We start from the raw sequence: 19,699 nt of genomic DNA, 5'->3' as shown, positions 1-19,699 counted from the left end.
GCCTGGTCCTAGTAGTTGGATACTCTTCTTTTATGCCAGATCACATTAGAGATAGGATAGGGGCTGCACCTTACTTCAGTTCTTCCAATACATTGAGAGTCTTCCTTTGAACCAGTTTAATCACGTGAGTGCTGTGAACAATTCACTTCCTTTACCAAGAAGTTCTGTTGAATCAAAGTTAGGCTGACAACGAATATCCTTGTGCTGTGAAGATTTCTCTTTGGTTTTACTGGTATTTCACCTGAATGTTTGATTTCCTTCTTGTGTGTCTTTTTTTTTTTTTTCAAACCTACCACCACAACTGCTTCTGTAACTATTCCTGTTCTTGTCAATACTGTGCATTTTGAGACAGGGCTATGTACAGGGCACTGTAGGGCTGAATTATAAAGGTCATAAAAGAAAATTCACTTGACAACGCATCTGTAATAATTCCTAAAAATTCCTTTATTTTAATCCATAACAATTCCTTCTGAAAGCATGTGTTGCTTAGCATTTAGCTTTGGAAAAAGAAGACATTAACATAAACATTTAGTGTAAATATTTTGATGAGTGAAAACTGAAAAGGCCCTATGTCAATTTGTAAACAGAAGGGAAAATGATATCCTTACTGTTAAATACCATACTATGATGTGGCTGTAGCTGCTTCCTAGAAATTAAAGGTCATTAAGCCTATTAAATGAATCCCCTCTCTAACACAGGATTGATCTCTACAGTATATTTACTACAACTTGGGCTACTCTAGTTTTGTTCCTAGTAGTTAGACTTTCATATCTGCTCTTCAGTGGCCATTCCACTCTTGAATACATCTCACTGTGTTAGGATCTGTTTTTCTGATATTCATCCCCAGTGCTCTTTCTTAATTTAATCCAATTATTTTTATGTATACTTCTTTGTACCACACTAAACAATTCATCTTCAATTCACTAGAAGTTTAAATATGGGTGATTTTTTTTCTTTTTGCTTGGTTTCATGTGAGGTTTGTGTTTTTGTTTTTGTTTTTTCTTCCAGTTTGGTAGCCTTATGTGAAACAATTTTCTTTCAGGTTTTCCTTAGGGGATGTCCGGAGGCCCCTTCATGAAACAGCAGTATTAGTGGAAGATATCATTCATACACAGCTGATTAATTTGGTAAGAATATCTTTAGTCTTTTGATTACAATATGTTCCTTGTGGGTACAATCTAATCTTTTCTGTAAGAATATTGAAAATGTTCTACCTCTCATTCTTAAGGCTATAATTATCATGTAGTGACTGTACTTAGAGAAAAGGAGGATTCCCTTTAGAATACGTGAATAACATTCCATCCATAAAAAGAAAAGGAGTACTTTTGGCACCTTAGAGACTAACAAATTTATTTATTCGATCCATGATAGTCTAGAGAAATCACTGCTGAGAAACACAAAGGTACTACCTTTGCCGACATGTTCAATGTTAAGCTTCCAGATATGAAGGGTGTCAGGTCCAAGTGAGAACCCCTTTCCACCCACCCAGTCGGACTGCTGTGAAAGGAATCCAAGCCTCTGTGCTCTGGATCCCCTGGGGAGTTTTAAGCTTCTGGAGCCTGAACAGCATCTAACCACTGCCCCAATCACAGTCTTGGTGTGCAGACCTACTATCTGGCACCCTCTTCCAGTGTTGGAACCTGCTCTCCAGTCTCCTAGCACCTCTAGTCACAGTGCACACCTCTTTCCCAGAACTCCACCCCAAAGATATGAAACTTCTGGTTTACAGTTTAACTTTTTCAGGTGCATTTAGTAGTTGTGATGCATATACACACATACTTCGTAGAGTTTAACACATTAGTGCTCTTTTGTCCTTAATCACGTAAGGAGAGTACAGTTCATACAAAACAATAAACACTATATATATGTCCTTACCTCAGTTTCCTCACCACTCCAGGGCACTCTTTGAGCTGTGTCTGAGTCTGTTGGGTGGTCCAGAGTCTTTGAGGCCATTTGGGCTCAGGAAAATGTGTGGGGCCCCCCTGCCCCACGAGGCGGCTACTTGCTTGTTGACCTCTCCTTCTGGAGCCCCTTACCCATGTCTGTGAACTTGCTTTCTCCTGCCCCACACTTCGTCTTCCTGTCTGGTTCCCCTGTTCCTGTGTGGCTTTCTTCTGTCTTCTGGGTAGCTTTCCATTGTTCCTGCCTTTCCCCTTCCCTTCAGCTAAAGTGGATTTTCAAGGCTTGAGCTATTTTTTAGCATAACCTTTTGTCAGGGTTAAGTACCATCATTAACCTTTTGTTCCCATTGTATTTGTCTGGGGTGTATGTGCTAAGGGTCTTGTCAGCAGAGATGGGTCCATGTACATATAGGCATTTATGATACAGCATTTTGTCATAATACAACTTTATAATTTCAGTCTCATGACTGTAGAGACATAGCCATAGTTCAACACACAGGGCATATGGTTTGTTCCTGGTTCTGTGGTGCTGCGTAACTATATGTGTGTAATTCCAGACCCAGCTAAACTGGGGGTAAAACTGGTTGAAATTTTTCAAAGAACAAATTTTCAATTGAAAAATAGCCTTTTCCTTTTCAAAACTAAAAAATTCTCAATCTATTGACATTTTCATTTTTGTGTGATGTTTTAAAACAATTATCAAAAACATCAAAATGCTTGACATTTTTGCTTACGGAATACTTAATGAAAAAATTATAATATTTTCAGTAAAAAAAAAAAACCAACAACCCTGACTTTATTAAAAACGGTGATCAAAAAGTTGTGTAAAACCAAAATGGGCCTGTTTTGAATCCTGTGAAATTCAAGCAACTTTGAAATTTTGATTTTGTTTTTTGTTAATTAAAAATAAAATTCAACCATGTCTACTGAAGACTTTATATTGAGAAATTGTTTCAAAACAGGAAGAGAACCTCTTTTCCCCTGTATTTTGACATTTGGTGGTATTTACAAAACATTTAGGTATAGTATTCTACTATGTGTCCCCCAAAATTCTGTAAGCACAGCAGGACAATTTTTAGACTTGTGAACATGCACATGAATAATAGTGAACCTCACTACAAATTAATAATTTATGCTTTTTTATAGTTCATTTTAAAAAACTTCAATATTGGAGTTACAGGATTTGGTCTGAACCACATCATGAAGGATAAGATGAAATTCCCAATTTCAGTCTTATACCTATTAAGAAAAATCAGTTGTCGTCTTGACCTAACAGCCATGTACATAATCATAATTCTTTTTTAAAGTTGTCTCCTTAATCAAACGTAATTATGGCCACAGCTTTACTCTTCCTTTAGTGGCAATGGAATGAGGATTATTTGTTTTATTGCACTATTAATGCTTAGCTGAACTTTAGAGTAAAATTTGTGTTTGACAAAAATTTAACCTGTGGTCTTGCAGTCTTTTGAATAAATAAATAATGAATTCCTTTATCTGGGTACTTAGTCGATGGTCATGACCCTAGGTTAACCCTAAATGGTGTGTAGGAGCATGTATGATTTTCTGCCAGGAGGAGGAATGGGAATAGACCAGCAGTCACACAGTTTTTCTAACCTCTCACCTTTTGGCCCAAGACAGCACTTTATTTCAGAGGAAGTGAAAATATCTTTAATAGCTCATTGTTTTGACCTTTGACACCTACAGGACGGAACTCTTAAATCATGGCCTTTTATATATGCCATGGTGGGCTTCTGGAAATGATTTTTGCACAGTCGTTATCCTATGATATTTCACATTCTTACTGAGTTGTTATTAAATATTCATACTGTCTTCTCATTTTTAGATAACTATGCCTATATGAGAGTATTAAAACCACACACTAACTTTGTAATAAATGCTTGTTGTAAACTTGAGTTGATTGCACAGTGCCTATATTCTAATCATGTTGGTCAAAATACTGTGCTACATAAATCTCATTATGCAATTGATTATTTTCCTCCTGAAAACTGTGATATATTTTTGACATTTGTCTACTATTTCATTTAAGAAGTTGTTTGTGTTTGTGATGGAAGGTCAACATGTTGTTGTATACATCTTTCTCAGTAGGCATTTGTAGGAAGAGAGAATACTTGATTAAATCCAGATATGTGCTACCAAAATAAGTTGCCATCTTGATTAGCACTGATGGGTTGACTTTTGGTATCTCTGAAGTTTATAGTTCTGACTTCCTATTTTTAAAATTTATCAGAACTCTATTAAAGAAGGGGCCAGTTAGGACAGATTCATATGGTGGCTACTTTGAACCATTATACACTTCATGAAGTCTGGGTACCCTGGGGAATGACAACACAAAACAAGACAAATCCTTGAAAAGCATGCTGCTCTGAAATTAATGCATCATGATTGCTACCAGAAATAATCTCTTTGGTGTACTGAATAATGCACTACAAATAGAAATGGCCAGTTTTTCCACCACTAGTATATAATTCAAGCAGGTGTTAAGCTGTACTAGGCAGAAAAATATCAGCTCAGTATAATAGTACATGCAAACTGCATACATTACTATAATAACAGGAAATTAACCATGCTAAATAATGTTTAAATATATTTCTGTATTTTAATAATCCATTTTTGGATATTTGCAGAATACTCAATAGAAAACAGAAACAATAAGCAAGAATAACATGAAAATAGGCACATGGAACATATTCTCAATATATCAAAATAATGACATGAAAAAAAATTTTAAAGTTCAAAATAATTAATTACATCCCCCCACACACACAGAGCAGAGTAGCAAAGTTTTTATTCTAAAATCAAATTCATCGGGGTTCTGGAATACATTTCCAGAGAAGAACCTTGCTAAATGAAAGTTTTTGTTCAAATGTTTAAAAACTGATTTGTATTTATTTATACATGATTTAATAATAATTCTTAGATTTTATTTATTTATATTGCAGTAGCACTTAGATGCTGCATTCCAAGGCCCTGTTGTACTGGGTGTTGTACACACACGAATAGAAGCCAGGGACAGTGGGGCTTGGGTGGGCTCAAGCTTTGGTCCCCCGTTCTGGGGTCATATAGTAATTTTTGTTGTCAGAAGGGAGTCACGGTGCAATGAAGTTTGAGAACCCCTGCTCTAGATTCATAGTACAAGGGGGCATCATATATGAGCTTCCATCTGTTTACAGCTTGTTGCAAATAATTATAGTACTAAATGTAATACTTAGCAGTGCAGTTAGTTACAGCAGCAGATTTTGGGAAACAAGACAGGAAATGCTGGGTAAAGTTCATATAAAGAACTAGAAGCAGTTAAAATTCAGGAGTAATAAGAACAGAAGAACTGAAAGCATTGTGCTATTAAATATTGTCCACCATATTGTTCAGTCTGAATGACGTACTTTTGCCCGTTAATTCACTAATTTCTGTGCAATGTGGTATTCCCTTACGCTTAAGGGCTATATTCTGTCCTCAACTATGCACAAGTGCCTCCCATGATATCTGAAGACAGAATTTAGCCCGAAATTCTATTTTTATTTGTATTCGTTTCTATATATTGACAAGACTTTTGAAATCTTTAGTAAAGAGATGTGAAATTTTATTTCATGAGAGGCATGATCTGAGCACAGGACTGGGAGGCAGAAATCTCAGCTCTGCGGCTTACTTCCTCTGGATTTGTGCAAGTAATTTACAATTTACCTGCCCACGTTTCCCAATTAATACAAAGGTTAATATCTAACTCATTAAGTATCTATTGTGTGGATTTCATATTTTGAAGATAAGTGCTGTTTGTGAGCTAAATATTATTATTGTTCTTGTACATCAGAGACACTTAAGACATAGCAATGAAAGATAGCATATGTAACACCTTTCCAATCAGCAAACAGTCTGAAGGTCTTGGCTTCCATTTTTGGGGCATGAAGATCCCTTCTTGTTTCACTTAAGGGAAGACCCCATTCTCTAAGTCCATTTTTGCTAGTTCAGACAGTGGGTGAAATCCTGACCCCATTAAAGTGAGTGGGAGTTAAGCTGTTGACTTTAGTGGGAGCATGATTTCATCCAGGGGTATAAGTTCTCTTGCCAGCTGATAGAGAAATAAAACCTTTCACTATGTCATTCTTCCCTTTAAAAGGGGCTGGCTAAACCTGCTCATGGGGCTTATTGTCTGAAACAGGTAAGGCTGAGTAAGTTTGACTGGCTAGACTTAACTTTCATCTTTGATGGTTTTTATTCTTCCTGATTCCCTTTCCTTTTTCAGATTAAAACAGTGTTTTATAGTGAAAGGTATTACTTTTAGTTCTTCTGATACTCTCTGGAGTACTCCATAGCCTGTGATGTATCCTGCTTCCTCTGTCTAGAGAAAGCACCCTGTGAAAATGCAGCCATCTGGTTGTAGTAAGTACTGCTCTCTCTTAAGTGGACAGGAGATTGAAACTACAGCTCATGGGGTGAACAATGTCTCCACTTACTCAGCAGTGCAACTCCCAGTTTCTGGCTATTATCGTTTAATCAATCTTGTGCTTCTCGTACACACATTCTGAGCCCAAGAGATTGTCTGTCAATATGTCACTCCTATTACAGGAGTAGAAGCTGTCGGAGTAACAGAAACTCTCTCAAAGGGAACTCTTGTCAACATGACTCACAGGATCATTCCAGAATAGGTGATTTCCACAGAGCTACAGATGAATAAAGGTCTAAATATTTCACTGTTACACAGGTTGGTGCACCTTCAGAGTCAGGTGCAAGGATAGGAAGTTAAATTGTATTTGGATGTGTGACTCTTAGGCTATGTGAAGGGCTGGGCATCAACTTTCTGAGGGTATGTCTTCACAGCAGAACTATCTCAAGTTGGCCTACCTCAAGTAAGAGTGACCACACTTCAAAACAACACTCGCATTACACAGATAGATTTGATTAGCAGCTCAGAGTGATAGCATTAGCTGCTGATGAGTTGTAACTCAAGCTGTTGCATCCCCACTGTGTCACTAGCGCTGTAGGTTGTAAAATTCTTGTATTTTGTTCAATCATCTTGTTGAAACAGTATGCAAGAAGCTTCTATTGGAGGCCTAGTGTGGATTTAGATCAGGTCAGAACACCACAGTCGTTATTTGTGTTGTATGTGGTGTTGTAGCTGTGTCAGTTCCAGGATATTGGAGTGAATATCACAGAAGGGGACTTCTACTGGAGAGGAAGGTAGGAGAAAAGCCATTGTCATTCGGGGCAGTGAGTGAATTTATATGGGTGTTGTATGTTCTTTCAGGGATTTTTGCTCAGTTGATAGAGCCTGCTATGGGGCAGTGTGCTGTGGGAGATTAGGGGATGGGTAGTCAACAGAGGAGTTGGAGGGGGAGTTCTGTCGGAGGAGACAAGCCCCTGATCTTGGGGCAATGAATGAGGTTTTTTGTGGGTGTTGTGTGTTTTTTCTGTTTTCTGTGTGGTTTTTTTTCTTTGTTCAGTTTGTACAGGCTGGTAGATGGCAGTGTGCTGTGAGAGAAGCAGAGTCCTGATCAAGGGGTGGGGCTTCTCTGGTTAAGGGGCTTATACATGCAGCCAAACAGTCAGCCAGCAGCACAGGAGCCAGCGAACAGAGCTGTAAACAGGGGAGTTGGAGTTAGAGGGGTTGTTTTGGGGGGGAGGAGGGGGAGACAGTATGTTGTGGTCTGGATTTGTTTGTTTTTCCCCCACTTTTCCCTTGGCAGGAAGGCTATGACAGATGCAGAGGCAGCAGTGGTAGTGACTCACTCAATGGAAGAGATAATGAAGATGACCGGATGTGGAAGCTGCAGGATGCACCTGATTCTAGTGTAGGTACCTGAAAACAGCTTTATTTGTGTGAAGTGCCACCTGATCGAGCTGATGGAAGAAAAGATTAGAGACTTGGAGATGCAGGTGAAAACTATAGTTGAGTTTTGAAAGGGGTTCGAGCAGATGATGGAGCAAAGGCAAGAGGAGGCTGAAGGGAAAAGCCAAGACTGGACTGAAGAACTCAGAGAGGAGAGTTCTGGGTGAGGAAGGTGGTCAGCAGAAGCATATGACTATGAGAACCAGGCAGAGGAAAAGACCAGCTAGTGAAGGAGAAATACAGCTCAAGAACAGGTTTGCTCAGTTGGAAAATGAAGAAGTGGCACAGCAGGCTATAACAGAAGAAGGGAGGGCATGGAAGAAGAGAGGAGCGGCTAGTACTGTAAGAAGAGGGGAAGAGCCAATGGGGATACCCAGAGTTCAGAGCACCCAGATGATACAGGATAATTTGCAGAAGATTGCAAGGGAGAATAAAAGACCAGAGGACTTGCAGCCAGAGAGAACAGGAGGAAGACCAAAGAGTCACACCATCACCAAAAAAGGCACATCTATGTGATTGTTCTTCTTAGTAAGGAGTCCCCAGACAGGCCTGCCACCAGAGTTGGTCCAGAGAACAAGGGTGTGCTGTCTCCTGGGAGCTAAGATATGGCATGTGGACCTGAGGTTGAAGAGGATCATAATGGTAGCAGGAAAGAATCCACTGATTATCCTTCATGTGGGAACAAATGACACAGCTAGATTCTCGACTAGAACATATAAAGGGAGACTATGCCAGGTTCGGGAAGATGCTTAAGGAAATGGAGGCTCAGGTGATCTTCGGTGGGATTCTGCCTCTGCCTAGGGGAGGAGAATGAAGGCGAGACAAAATTATGATGATCAACAGATGGCTCAGGCAGTGGTGATAGAAGGAGGGCTTTAGGATGTTTGCACAGGGGTGCATTCATGGACAGAGGATAGTTCTTATGGGGTGACCTAAGTAGGGAGGGAAATAGACTTCTGGGATGGAGGTTGGCACAACTCATTAAAAGCACTTGAAATTAGGAACTTGAGGGAGATGATTGGGAGATGCTCATGTAATCTCCATGCCTGTTTTTAACATTGAGAGGAAGGAAAATCAAGTCAGAAAGGATACTGCAATGGAGAAAGGAACAGCAGAAGGTAAGAGAATGGACATTAAGAGGAAGGATAGTTCTGATACCAATCAGATAGGCGATACTGGCAGTAGACTGATCATAGCCAATTGGGCAAGGAATGTGGGCAAAGCCAAGCAGCAACAATTAAGATGTTTGTAAAACAATGCAAGGAGCCTGGGTAACAAAATGGAGGAACTAGAACTAGTGTTGCAGGAAGTGAATCCAGATATTATAGGGATAACAGAAACATGGTGGAATACTAGTCATGACTAGAGTACAGGTGTTGAAGGGTATGTGCTGTTCAGGAAAGACAGAAATAAAGGCAAAACTGGTAGAGTAACATTGTATATTAATGATGAGGTAGACTGTAAAGAAATTAGAAGTGATGGAAAGGATAAGACCGTCTGTTTTGGGCCAAAATCACTTTGGGGAAGAGAGCTACTAGATGTTTCCCTGATACAGAATTGTAGAACTGGAAGGGATCTGGACAGGTCATCTAGTCCAGTCTCTTGCACTCGTGGCAGGACTAAATATTTATTTAGACCACACCTGACAGGTGTTTGTGTACCTGCTCTTAAAAATCTCCAGCGATGGAGATTCCACAACCTTCCTAGGCAATTTATTCCAGTGCTTAACCACCCTGACAGTTAGGAAGTTTTTCCTAATGTCCAACCTAAACCTCCCTTGCTTCAATTTAAGCCCATTGCTTCTTGTCCTATCTTCAGAGGCTAAGAACAACAATTCTTCTCCCTCCTCCTTGTAACAACCTTTTATGTACTTGTCCCCTTTCGGTCTTCTCTTTCCAGACTAAACAAACCCAATTTTTTCAGTCTTCTCTCATAGGTCATATTTTCTGAACCTTTCATCATTTTTGTTGCTCTTCTCTGGACTTTCTCCAATTTGTCCACGTCTTTCCTGAAATGTGGTGTCCAGAACTGGACAGAATACTCCAGTTGAGGCCTAATCAGTGCGGAGTAGAGCGGAAGAATTACTTTTTGTGTCTTGTTTACAACACTCCTGCTAATATATCCCAGAATGATGTTCGCTTTTTTTGGAACAGTGTTACACTGTTGACTCATATTTAGCTTGTGGTCCACTATGACCCCCAGATTCCTTTCCGTAGTACTCCTTCTTAGGCAGTCATTTCCCATTTCCCATTCTGATTGTTCCTTCCTAAGCGGAGTACTTTACATTTGTCCATATTGAATTTCATCCTATTTATTTCAGACCATTTCTCCAGTGTGTCCAGATCATTTTAAATTATAATCTATTGTCTAAAGCACTTGCAACCCCTCCCAGCTTGGTATCATCCGCAAACTTTATAAGTGTACTCTATGCTATTATCTAAATCATTGATGAAGATGTTGAATAGAACCAGACCCAGAACTGATCCCTGCGGGACTCCACTTGTTATGCCCTTCCAGCATGACTGTGAACTACTGATAACTACTCTCTGGGAATGGTTTTCCAACCAGTTACGCACCCAACTTATAGAAGCTCTGTCTAGATTGCGTTTCCCTAGTTTGTTTATGAGACAGTCATGTGAGACTGTATCAAAAGCTTTACTAAAGTCAAGATATACCATATCTACTGCTTCTCCCCATCCACAAGGCTTGTTATCCTGTCAAAGAAAGCTATCAGGTTGGTTTGACACGATTTGTTCTTGACAAATCCATGCTGACTGTTACTTATCACCTTATTATCTTTTAGATGTTTGCAAATGGATTGCTTAATTATTTTCTCTATTATCTTTCTGGGTACAGAAGTTAAGCTGGGTAGTCTATAATTCCCCGGGTTGTCCTTTTTTCCATTTTTATAGATTGGCGCTATATTTGCCCTTTTCTAGTCTTCTGGAATCTCTCCTGTCTTCCATGACTTTTCAAAGATAATTGTTAATGGCTCAGATATCTTCTCAGTCAGTTCCTTGAGTATTCTAGGATGCATTTCATCAGGCCCTAGTAACATGAAGACATCTAATTTGTCTAAGTAATTTTTAACTTGGTTTCCCTATTTTAGCCTCTTCTGATCCTACCTCATTTTCACTGGCATTCAGTATGAGAGACATCGAATCACCACCAACCTTCTTGGTGAAAAGTGAAACAAAGAAATCATTAAGAACCTCTGCCATTTCCATGTTTTCCGTTATTGTTTTTCCCCCCTCATTGAGTAATGGGATGTCCTGGTCCTTGGTCTTCCTCTTGCTTCTAATATATTTGTAGAATGTTTTCTTGTTATCCTTTGTCTCTAGCTCGTTTAATCTCGTTTTGTGCCTTGGCCTTTCTAATTTTGTCCCTACATACTTGTGTTAGTAGTTTATATTCATCCTTTGTAATTTGACCTAGTTTCCACTTTTTGTAGCACTCTTTTTGATTTTTAGATCATTGAAGATCTTCGTAAGCAAGGGTGGTCTCTTGCCATACTTCCTATCTTTAATACTCAGTGGGATAGTTTGCTCTTGTGCCCTAATAATGCCTCTCTGAAAGATTGCCAACTGTCTTGAGTTGTTTTTCCCCTTAGACTTGCTTCCCATGGGATCTTACCTACCAACTCCCTGAGTTTGCTAAAGTCTGCCTTCTTAAAATCCATTGTCTTTATTTTGCTGTTCTCCTTCCTACCATTCCTTAGAAATGTGAACTCTACCATTTCATGATCACTTTCACCCAAGCTGCCTTCCACTTTCAAATTCTCAACTAGTTCCTCTGTGTTTGTCAAAATCAAATCTAGAACAGTAGCCTTCTCCATCTTCTGAAATAAAAAATTCATCTCCAATATATTCCAAGAACTTGTTGGATAATCTGTTGTTGTCCCAACAGATGTCTGGGTAGTTGAAGTCCCCCATCACCACCAAGTCCTGTGCTTTGGATTATTTTGTTAGTTGCTTAAAAAAGCCTCATCGACTTCTTCTTCCTGGTTAGATGTCTGTAGTAGACCTTTAACATGACATCACCCTTGTTTTTTACCCCTTTTATGCTTAACCAGAGACATTCAACAAATCTGTCTCTTATTTCCATCTCAGCCTCAGTCCAAGTGTATAAATTTTTAATATATAAGGCAACACCTCCTCCTTTTTTTCCCCTTTCTGCCTTTCCTGAGCAAGCTGCACCCTTCTATACCAATATTCCAGTCATTCATATTATCCCGCCAAGTCTCTGTGATGCCAACTGTCATAGTTGTGTTTATTTACTAGCATTTTGAGTTCTTCCTGCTTATTCCCCATACTTCTTGCATTAGTATACAGACATATGGTGCTTGAGGTATCCTACAGACCACTAGGAGCCAATATGAATATGGATAGAGACCTCTTTAATGTTTTTAATGAAATAAATACTACTAGGAATTTTGTGAATTTGGGAGATTTAAATTTAGCAGATATAGATTGGAGGACAAGTGCTATTAATAACAGTATGGCCCAGTAGTATGGACAGATTTTCCAGGATGTAATAACTGACAAAGTTCTTCACCAAATAATTGCTGAACCAACAAGAGGTGGTGATATTTTATATTTGGTATTGGTGAGTAGTGAGGACCTCATAGAAGAACTGGTTGTAGAGGACAATCTTGGTTCAAGTGATAAGCTAATTCAGTTTAAACTAAGTGCAAGGATACACAAAAATAGATCTGCAACAAGGGTCCTTGATTTCAAAAGAGCTAACTTTAATAAAAAAAAAAGAGGGGGAATTAGTTATGGAAGTGGATTGTACTGAAGAATTCAAGGATCTGAATGTGGAGGAGGCTTGGAATTAGCTTCTGCAACTTTGACTTAAGGTATCTGAACCCTGCATCCCAAGCAAGGGGAAAAAATTCATAGGGAAAGGTTGTAGACCAAGCTGGATGAGCAAGCATCTCAAACAAGTGATTACAGAAGGTAGATCATGCCAGACCAACCTGATCTCCTCCTTTGAGAAGGTAACTGATTTGTTAAAACAAAGAAAATGCAGTAGATCTAATCTACCTAGATTTCAGTAAGGTGTCTGATACAGTTCCACATGGATAAGTATTAGTTCAATTGGAGAAGATGGGGATTAATATGAGAATTGAAAGATGGATAAGGGACTAATTAAAGGGGAGAGTACAACGGGTCATACTGAAAGGTGAACTGTCTGGCTGGAGGGAGGTTACTATGGAGTTCCTCATATATGTGCCTTGGAAACAATGTTGTTCAACATTATTATTACTGACCTTGGCACAAAAAGTGAATAATAAAATTTGAAGATGACACAAAGTTGGGAGGTATTGCCAATATGGAGGAGGACTGGAAATATCATACAAGAAGATCTGGATGACCTTGTAAACTGGAGTAATGGAAATGGGATAAAATTTAATAGTGCAAGGTCATGCACTGAGGGACTAACAACAAGAATTTTTGCTATAAGCTGGGGACTTATCAGTTGGAAGTGACAGAGGAGGGAAAAGACCTGGGTGTATTGGTTGATTACAGGATGACTATGAGCTGGCAATTTGATGTGGCTGTAAAAAAAAAAAAAAAAAAAAAGCTAATGCAGTCCTAGGATGCATCAGGCAAGGTATTTTCTATAGAGACAGGGAAATGTTAGTACCATTATACAAGGCACTGGTGAGACCTCATCTGGAATACTTTGTTCAATTCTGTTCTCCCATGTTTAAGAAAGGTGAATTCAAACTTGAATGGGTGCAGAGGAAGGCTACTAGGATGATCTGAGGAATGGAAAACCTACCTTATGAAAGGAGACTCAAAGAATGTGGCTTGTTCAGCCTAACTAAAAGAAGGCTGAGGGGAGATATGATTGCTGCCTATAAATACATCAGAGGGATAAATACCAGGGAGGGAGAGGAGTATTTTAAGTTAGGTGCTAATGTGGGCACAAGAACAAATGGATATAAACTGGCCATCAACAAGTTTAGGCTCAAAATTAGGAGAAGGTTTCTAACCATGAGAGGAGTGAAATTCTGAAACAGCCTTCGAAGGGGCGCAGTGGGAGCCAAAAACTTAACTGGCTTCAAGACTGTGCTTGATAAATTTATGGAGGGGAAGATAAGATGGGACTGCCTACAATGGCATGTGGCCTATTGATGACTGCCAGTAGCAAAAATCTTCAACGACTGGAGATGGGACACTAGATAGGGAGGGCTCTGAGTTACTACAGATAATTCTTTCCCAGGTATCTACCTTATGGGTCTTGATCACATGCTCAGGGTCTAACTGATCACCTTATCCCCCGCCTCCCGCCCCCCTCCCCTGTGTCAGATTGGCAGAGACCTTGGGGATTTTCCTCTGAAGCATGAGGCATGGTCACTTGCAGGTTTAAACTAGCGTAAATGGTGAATTCTCTGTAACTTGAAGTCTTTAAACCATGATTTGAGGACTTCAGTAACTCAGCCTGAGATTAAGGGGTCTATCACAGGAGTGGGTAGGTGAAGTTCTGTGGCCTACAATGTGCAGGAGATCAGACTAGTTGGTCACCATGGTCCCTTCTGACCTTAAAGTCTATGTGTCTATGAGACAAGGTGGGTGAGGTAATCTTTTATTGGACCAACTTCTGTTTGCGAGAGAGACAAGCTTTCAAACGTACATGAAGATGAGCTCTGTATATCACAAATAAATACCAGGTGGAACAGATTATTTAGCATGAGTAGTTAACCCACAATGCAAGGGACTATTCAAGGTGAAGTGGCCTGTAAACACCCCTCCCATTATAGGAGGGAAAGGAAGGGGGGGGGGGGGAAGGCAGCTGGTGTTAGTGGATTATAGATTGTTATAATAAGCCATAAATCCAATGTGTCTATTCAGTCCATTATTTTTAGTGTCTAGGAAAGTTATGAATTTAAGTTCCCAGACTAGTCTTTTGAAAGTATTGTACAGGTTTCTTTTGCGGATGAAGACTGATAGGTCAGATGTAGAGTAGTCATTTTGTGACAAGTGACCTGTGTGACCTAGACAAATTGGAGGATTGGGCCAAAAGAAATCTGATGAGGTTCAACAAGAACAAGTGCAGAGTCCTGAACTTAGGAAGGAAGAATCCCATGCACCGCTACAGGCTGGGGACTGACTGGCTAAGCAGCAGTTGTGCAGTAAAGGACCTGGGGATTACAGTGGATGAGAAGCTAGATATGAGTCAGCAGTGTGCCCTCGTTGCCAAGAAGGCCAACGGCATATTGGGCTGTATTAGTAGAAGCATTGCCAGCAGATCAAGGGAACTGATGATTCCCCTCTATTCGGCACTGGTGAGGCCACACCTGGAGTATTGCATCTAGTTTGGTCCCACCACTACAGAAGGGATGTAGACAAATTGGAGAGAGTCCAGCGGAGGGCAACAAAAACGATTAGGGGGCTGGGGCACATGACTTACGAGGAGAGGCTTAGGGAACTGGGGTTATTTAGTCTGCAGAAGAGTGAGGGGGGATTTGATAGCAGCCTTCAACTACCTGAAGAGGGGTTCCAAAGAAGATGGAGCTCGGCTGGTCTCAGTGGTGGCAGACGACCGAACAAGAAGCAGTGGTCTCAAGTTGCAGTGGGGGAGGTCTAGGTTAGATATTAGGAAACACTAGGAGGGTGGTGAAGCACTGGAATGGGTTACCTCGGGAGGTGGTGAAATCTCCAACCTTAGAAATTTTTAAGGCCCGGTTTGACAAAGCCCTGGCTGGGATGATTTAGGGGGTGTTGGTCCTGCTTTGAGCAGGGGGTTGGACTAGGTGACCTCCTGAGGTCCCTTCCAACCCTGATATTCTATGATTCTAAGTGTTCACACATAGGTGATATGGTGTTTTTGCCTTGTCATTTTCCTGTGAGAGTTATTTTTGTTGTGAGGCAGATTCAGGAAAAATGCATTGAACAAAACACAGAACTATGTGCTGCCTTCATTGATCTAAAAATGTGTTTGACACTGTAAGCAGAAATAGCCTCTGGTAAATTCTGGAAGAATGTTTTGCTGCCTCACCAAATTCATTATCGTACATCAATTCCATGAAGACATGACTGGTCAAATACTCTCAGATCTCTCTAAACCAGTCCCCGTATTTAATGGGGTAAAACAGTACTGCATGCTGGCACCAGTCCTCTTTGGTCTCTTCTTTGCAGCCATTCTGAATTGCATACCGACAACCTTCAAAAGGGTATCTACGTAAGGTACAGAACTGATGGAAAACTCTTCAATCTCTGAAGGCTTACTGCAAAGACAAGTGTCCTTAAGAAACTTCTATATGAAGCTCTTTTGAAGATGTTTGTGCTCTACTTAGTCATGGTGAAAGTGACCTACAGTTTATCCTTGGCAGGTTCTCAGAGGCAACTAAACAGTTGGCATTCACCATCAGCCTGGAAAAAACTGAAGTTCACTTCCAATCAGCCCCCCGTCAACCACTACCACTGAGACAAACATCACCATTGATGGTACAAAACTACATAAAGTCAATCACTTTACATACCTTGGCAGCACCATCTCAAGTGACGTTTCCTTGGATCAAGAAGTATCAAACAAAATACGAAAGACAAGCCAGGCTTTCAGAAGACTTTGCTATAGGATACTCAACCAGCATGCCATCAAACTGTCCAAAAAAAGATGATATACAGTGCAGCAGTAATAGCATCCCTTTTATATGGATGTAAAAATGGCCAGTTTACCGCAGATACATCAAGCACCTTGAAAAATATCACATGTGCTGTCTTCATTCTATTCTAAAGGTCCGCTGGCAAAGCAAAGTGTCAAACATTAACATCTTTGAAAGAGCAAAAACAACTAGCATCAAGGAAATGATGGTCAAAGCTAAGGTTAGATGGAAAGGTCATGTAATCAGAATGGGGGGTGATAGACTCCTAAAAAAATCCTTTATGGTGAACTGAAAGCCAAAGTGCAGGAAGGACAGTCATTGCAAATGCTTCACAGATACCCTTCGCAGAATCTCAACTCATGTGACATAAATATTGGTAACTTTGAAGACGCATCCAGGGACAGACCTGAATGGAAAGCAACTATCAATGAAGTTTGTGAACACTTTGGAAAAGAAAGATGCAAAAAACTGATTGAAAAAGGGACCAGCATCATGCCAAGTTTTCAGTGGGATCCTACTCATTTCTATGTGACATCTGGTTTTGACTTTGCTCGTTACAGGTCAGACCATGCAGCTACAAGAGAACACACAAGATGCCATGACACTGTTGTCTGATACAATATTAGCATGAGTTTCAGCAGCACTCAAGCTTCAACTCACCCCCACTGATGTACTGATGGGGCCGGACGAGTTGCATCCGAGAGTGCTGAAGGAATTGGTGGCTGTGATTGCAGAGCCACTGGCCATTATCTTTGAAAACTCGTGGCGAACCGGGGAAGTCCCGGATGACTGGAAAAAGGCTAATGTAGTGCCAATCTTTAAAAAAGGGAAGAAGGAAGATCCTGGGAACTACAGGCCAGTCAGCCTCACCTCAGTCCCTGGAAAAATCATGGAGCAGGTCCTCAAAGAATCAATCCTGAAGCACTTGCATGAGAGGAAAGTGATCAGGAACAGCCAGCATGGATTCACCAAGGGAAGGTCATGCCTGACTAATCTAATCGCCTTTTATGATGAGATTACTGGTTCTGTGGATGAAGGGAAAGCAGTGGATGTATTGTTTCTTGACTTTAGCAAAGCTTTTGACACGGTCTCCCATAGTATTCTTGTCAGCAAGTTAAGGAAGTATGGGCTGGATGAATGCACTATAAGGTGGGTAGAAAGCTGGCTAGATTGTCGGGCTCAACGGGTAGTGATCAATGGCTCCATGTCTAGTTGGCAGCCGGTATCAAGTGGAGTGCCCCAAGGGTCGGTCCTGGGGCCGGTTTTATTCAATATCTTCATAAATGATCTGGAGGATGGTGTGGATTGCACTCTCAGCAAATTTGCGGATGATACTAAACTGGGAGGAGTGGTAGATACGCTGGAGGGGAGGGATAGGATACAGAAGGACCTAGACCAATTGGAAGATTGGGCCAAAAGGAATCTGATGAGGTTCAATAAGGATAAGTGCAGGGTCCTGCACTTAGGACGGAAGAACCCAATGCACCGCTACAGACTAGGGACCGAATGACTAGGCAGCAGTTCTGCGGAAAAGGACCTAGGGGTTACAGTGGACGAGAAGCTGGATATGAGTCAGCAGTGTGCCCTTGTTGCCAAGAAGGCCAATGGCATTTTGGGATGTATAAGTAGGGGCATAGCGAGCAGATCGAGGGACGTGATCGTTCCCCTCTATTCGACATTGGTGAGGCCTCATCTGGAGTACTGTGTCCAGTTTTGGGCCCCACACTTCAAGAAGGATGTGGATAAATTGGAGAGAGTCCAGCGAAGGGCAACAAAAAGGATTAGGGGACTGGAATACATGAGTTATGAGGAGAGGCTGAGGGAGCTGGGATTGTTTAGCCTGCAGAAGAGAAGAATGAGGGGGGATTTGATAGCTGCTTTCAACTACCTGAAAGGGGGTTCCAAAGAGGATGGCTCTAGACTGTTCTCAATGGTAGCAGATGACAGAACGAGGAGTAATGGTCTCAAGTTGCAGTGGGGGAGGTTTAGATTGGATATTAGGAAAAACTTTTTCACTAAGAGGGTGGTGAAACACTGGAATGCGTTACCTAGGGAGGTGGTAGAATCTCCTTCCTTAGAGGTTTTTAAGGTCAGGCTTGACAAAGCCCTGGCTGGGATGATTTAACTGGGAATTGGTCCTGCTTTGAGCAGGGGGTTGGACTAGATGACCTTCTGGGGTCCCTTCCAACCCTGATATTCTATGATTCTACTAGGTAGCTCAAGCTTAAAGCACCACTTAACTCAAGCTGGTGTGTACATACTTAGAGCTGGGGATGTCGAGGACACTTGTCTGTGCTAGCTGTGATTGAGCTAGCACACTAAAAATAGACTGTACCCACAACAGTGCAAGAGGAAGGAGGGGGCTAGCCACCCCAAGAATGTTCCTGGTGTCTCTGATGGGCATGCAGGGGCAGCCTCTCCAGCTGCTTGTGATGCTTAAGCTACAGAGCTGGCATGGGGATGTTTCCTTAAGCATTTTTTTTTCAGAACCAGCTGATAAACTAAAGACTCTGAGCCTTTGTCCCTCAACTCATATTGGTTCTGTGGCACCTTAATTTGGTGCAAACTGCTTGCACAGTTGCTCCCTTCAAAACTTTGAGAAAAATCATTTCTTGTTTTTGAGCTGCTTTTCTATTTTGTTATCCTTATATGCAGAAAAGGGTTTTGACTGAGTGAAGTAGCATTACTTATAAAAAGTTTTAGGGAGCCTAAATTTGTGGAAAAAAATTGAAGGATTGGATCAATACACTCTGGTGGTGGTGTTTTCTTTTGCCCCATCCCTTCCTTCATTCTGAAATGAGAAATAGAGAGCTATAATAACTTTCCCCAAGTGCTTGAATTTCTGCTCCAGAGGTGTGTGAACCTCGAATTGTTGCTGAACATAAGAATGTCCATACTGGGTCAGACCAAAGGTACATCCAGCCCAGTATCCTGTCTGACAGTGGCCAATGCTAGGTGCCCCAGAGGGAGTGAACCTAACAGGTAATGATCAAGTGATCTCTCTCCTGCCATCCATCTCCACCCTCGGACAAACAGAGGTTAGGGACACCATTCCTTACCCATCCTTGCTAATAGCCATTAATGGACTTAACCTCCATGAATTCACCCAGTTCTCTTTTAAACCCTGTTATAGTCCTAGCCTTCACAACCTCCTCAGACAAGGAGTTCCACAGGTTGACTGTGCGCTGAGTGAAGAACTACTTCCTTTTATTTGTTTTAAACCTGCTGCCCATTAATTTCATTTGGTGGCTCCTAGTTCTTATATTATGGGAATAAGTAAATAACTGTTCCTTATGCACTTTCTCCACACCACTCATGACTTTATATACCGCTATACCTCCT

At 40.9% G+C, this 19,699-nt stretch overlaps 1 protein-coding gene across 16 annotated transcripts in view; it reads left to right on the top strand.

Annotated features, from left to right (window-relative positions):
• Nucleotides 1-19,699, top strand: part of SUPT3H (SPT3 homolog, SAGA and STAGA complex component) — a 474,120-nt gene that overhangs the window by 245,881 nt on the left and 208,540 nt on the right. For 15 of the 16 annotated variants that reach the window (XM_084624565.1, XM_084624561.1, XM_084624553.1 and 12 more), the window contains one exon: nt 1,043-1,127. The exons of the other annotated variant lie outside the window; for it this stretch is intronic. In XM_084624565.1, coding sequence (XP_084480691.1) covers nt 1,043-1,127 — 85 coding nt within the window. The remainder of the gene's footprint in view (nt 1-1,042; nt 1,128-19,699) is intronic. 16 annotated transcript variants of the gene reach the window in all.

This window comes from Lepidochelys olivacea (genome assembly GCF_965140295.1).
Source record: "Lepidochelys olivacea isolate rLepOli2 genome assembly, chromosome: 3".
In the NCBI taxonomy this organism is placed as follows: Eukaryota; Metazoa; Chordata; order Testudines; family Cheloniidae; genus Lepidochelys; species Lepidochelys olivacea.
The sequence above is the reverse complement of the archived record's forward strand: the minus strand, read 5'-3'. Positions and strand labels throughout refer to the sequence as shown.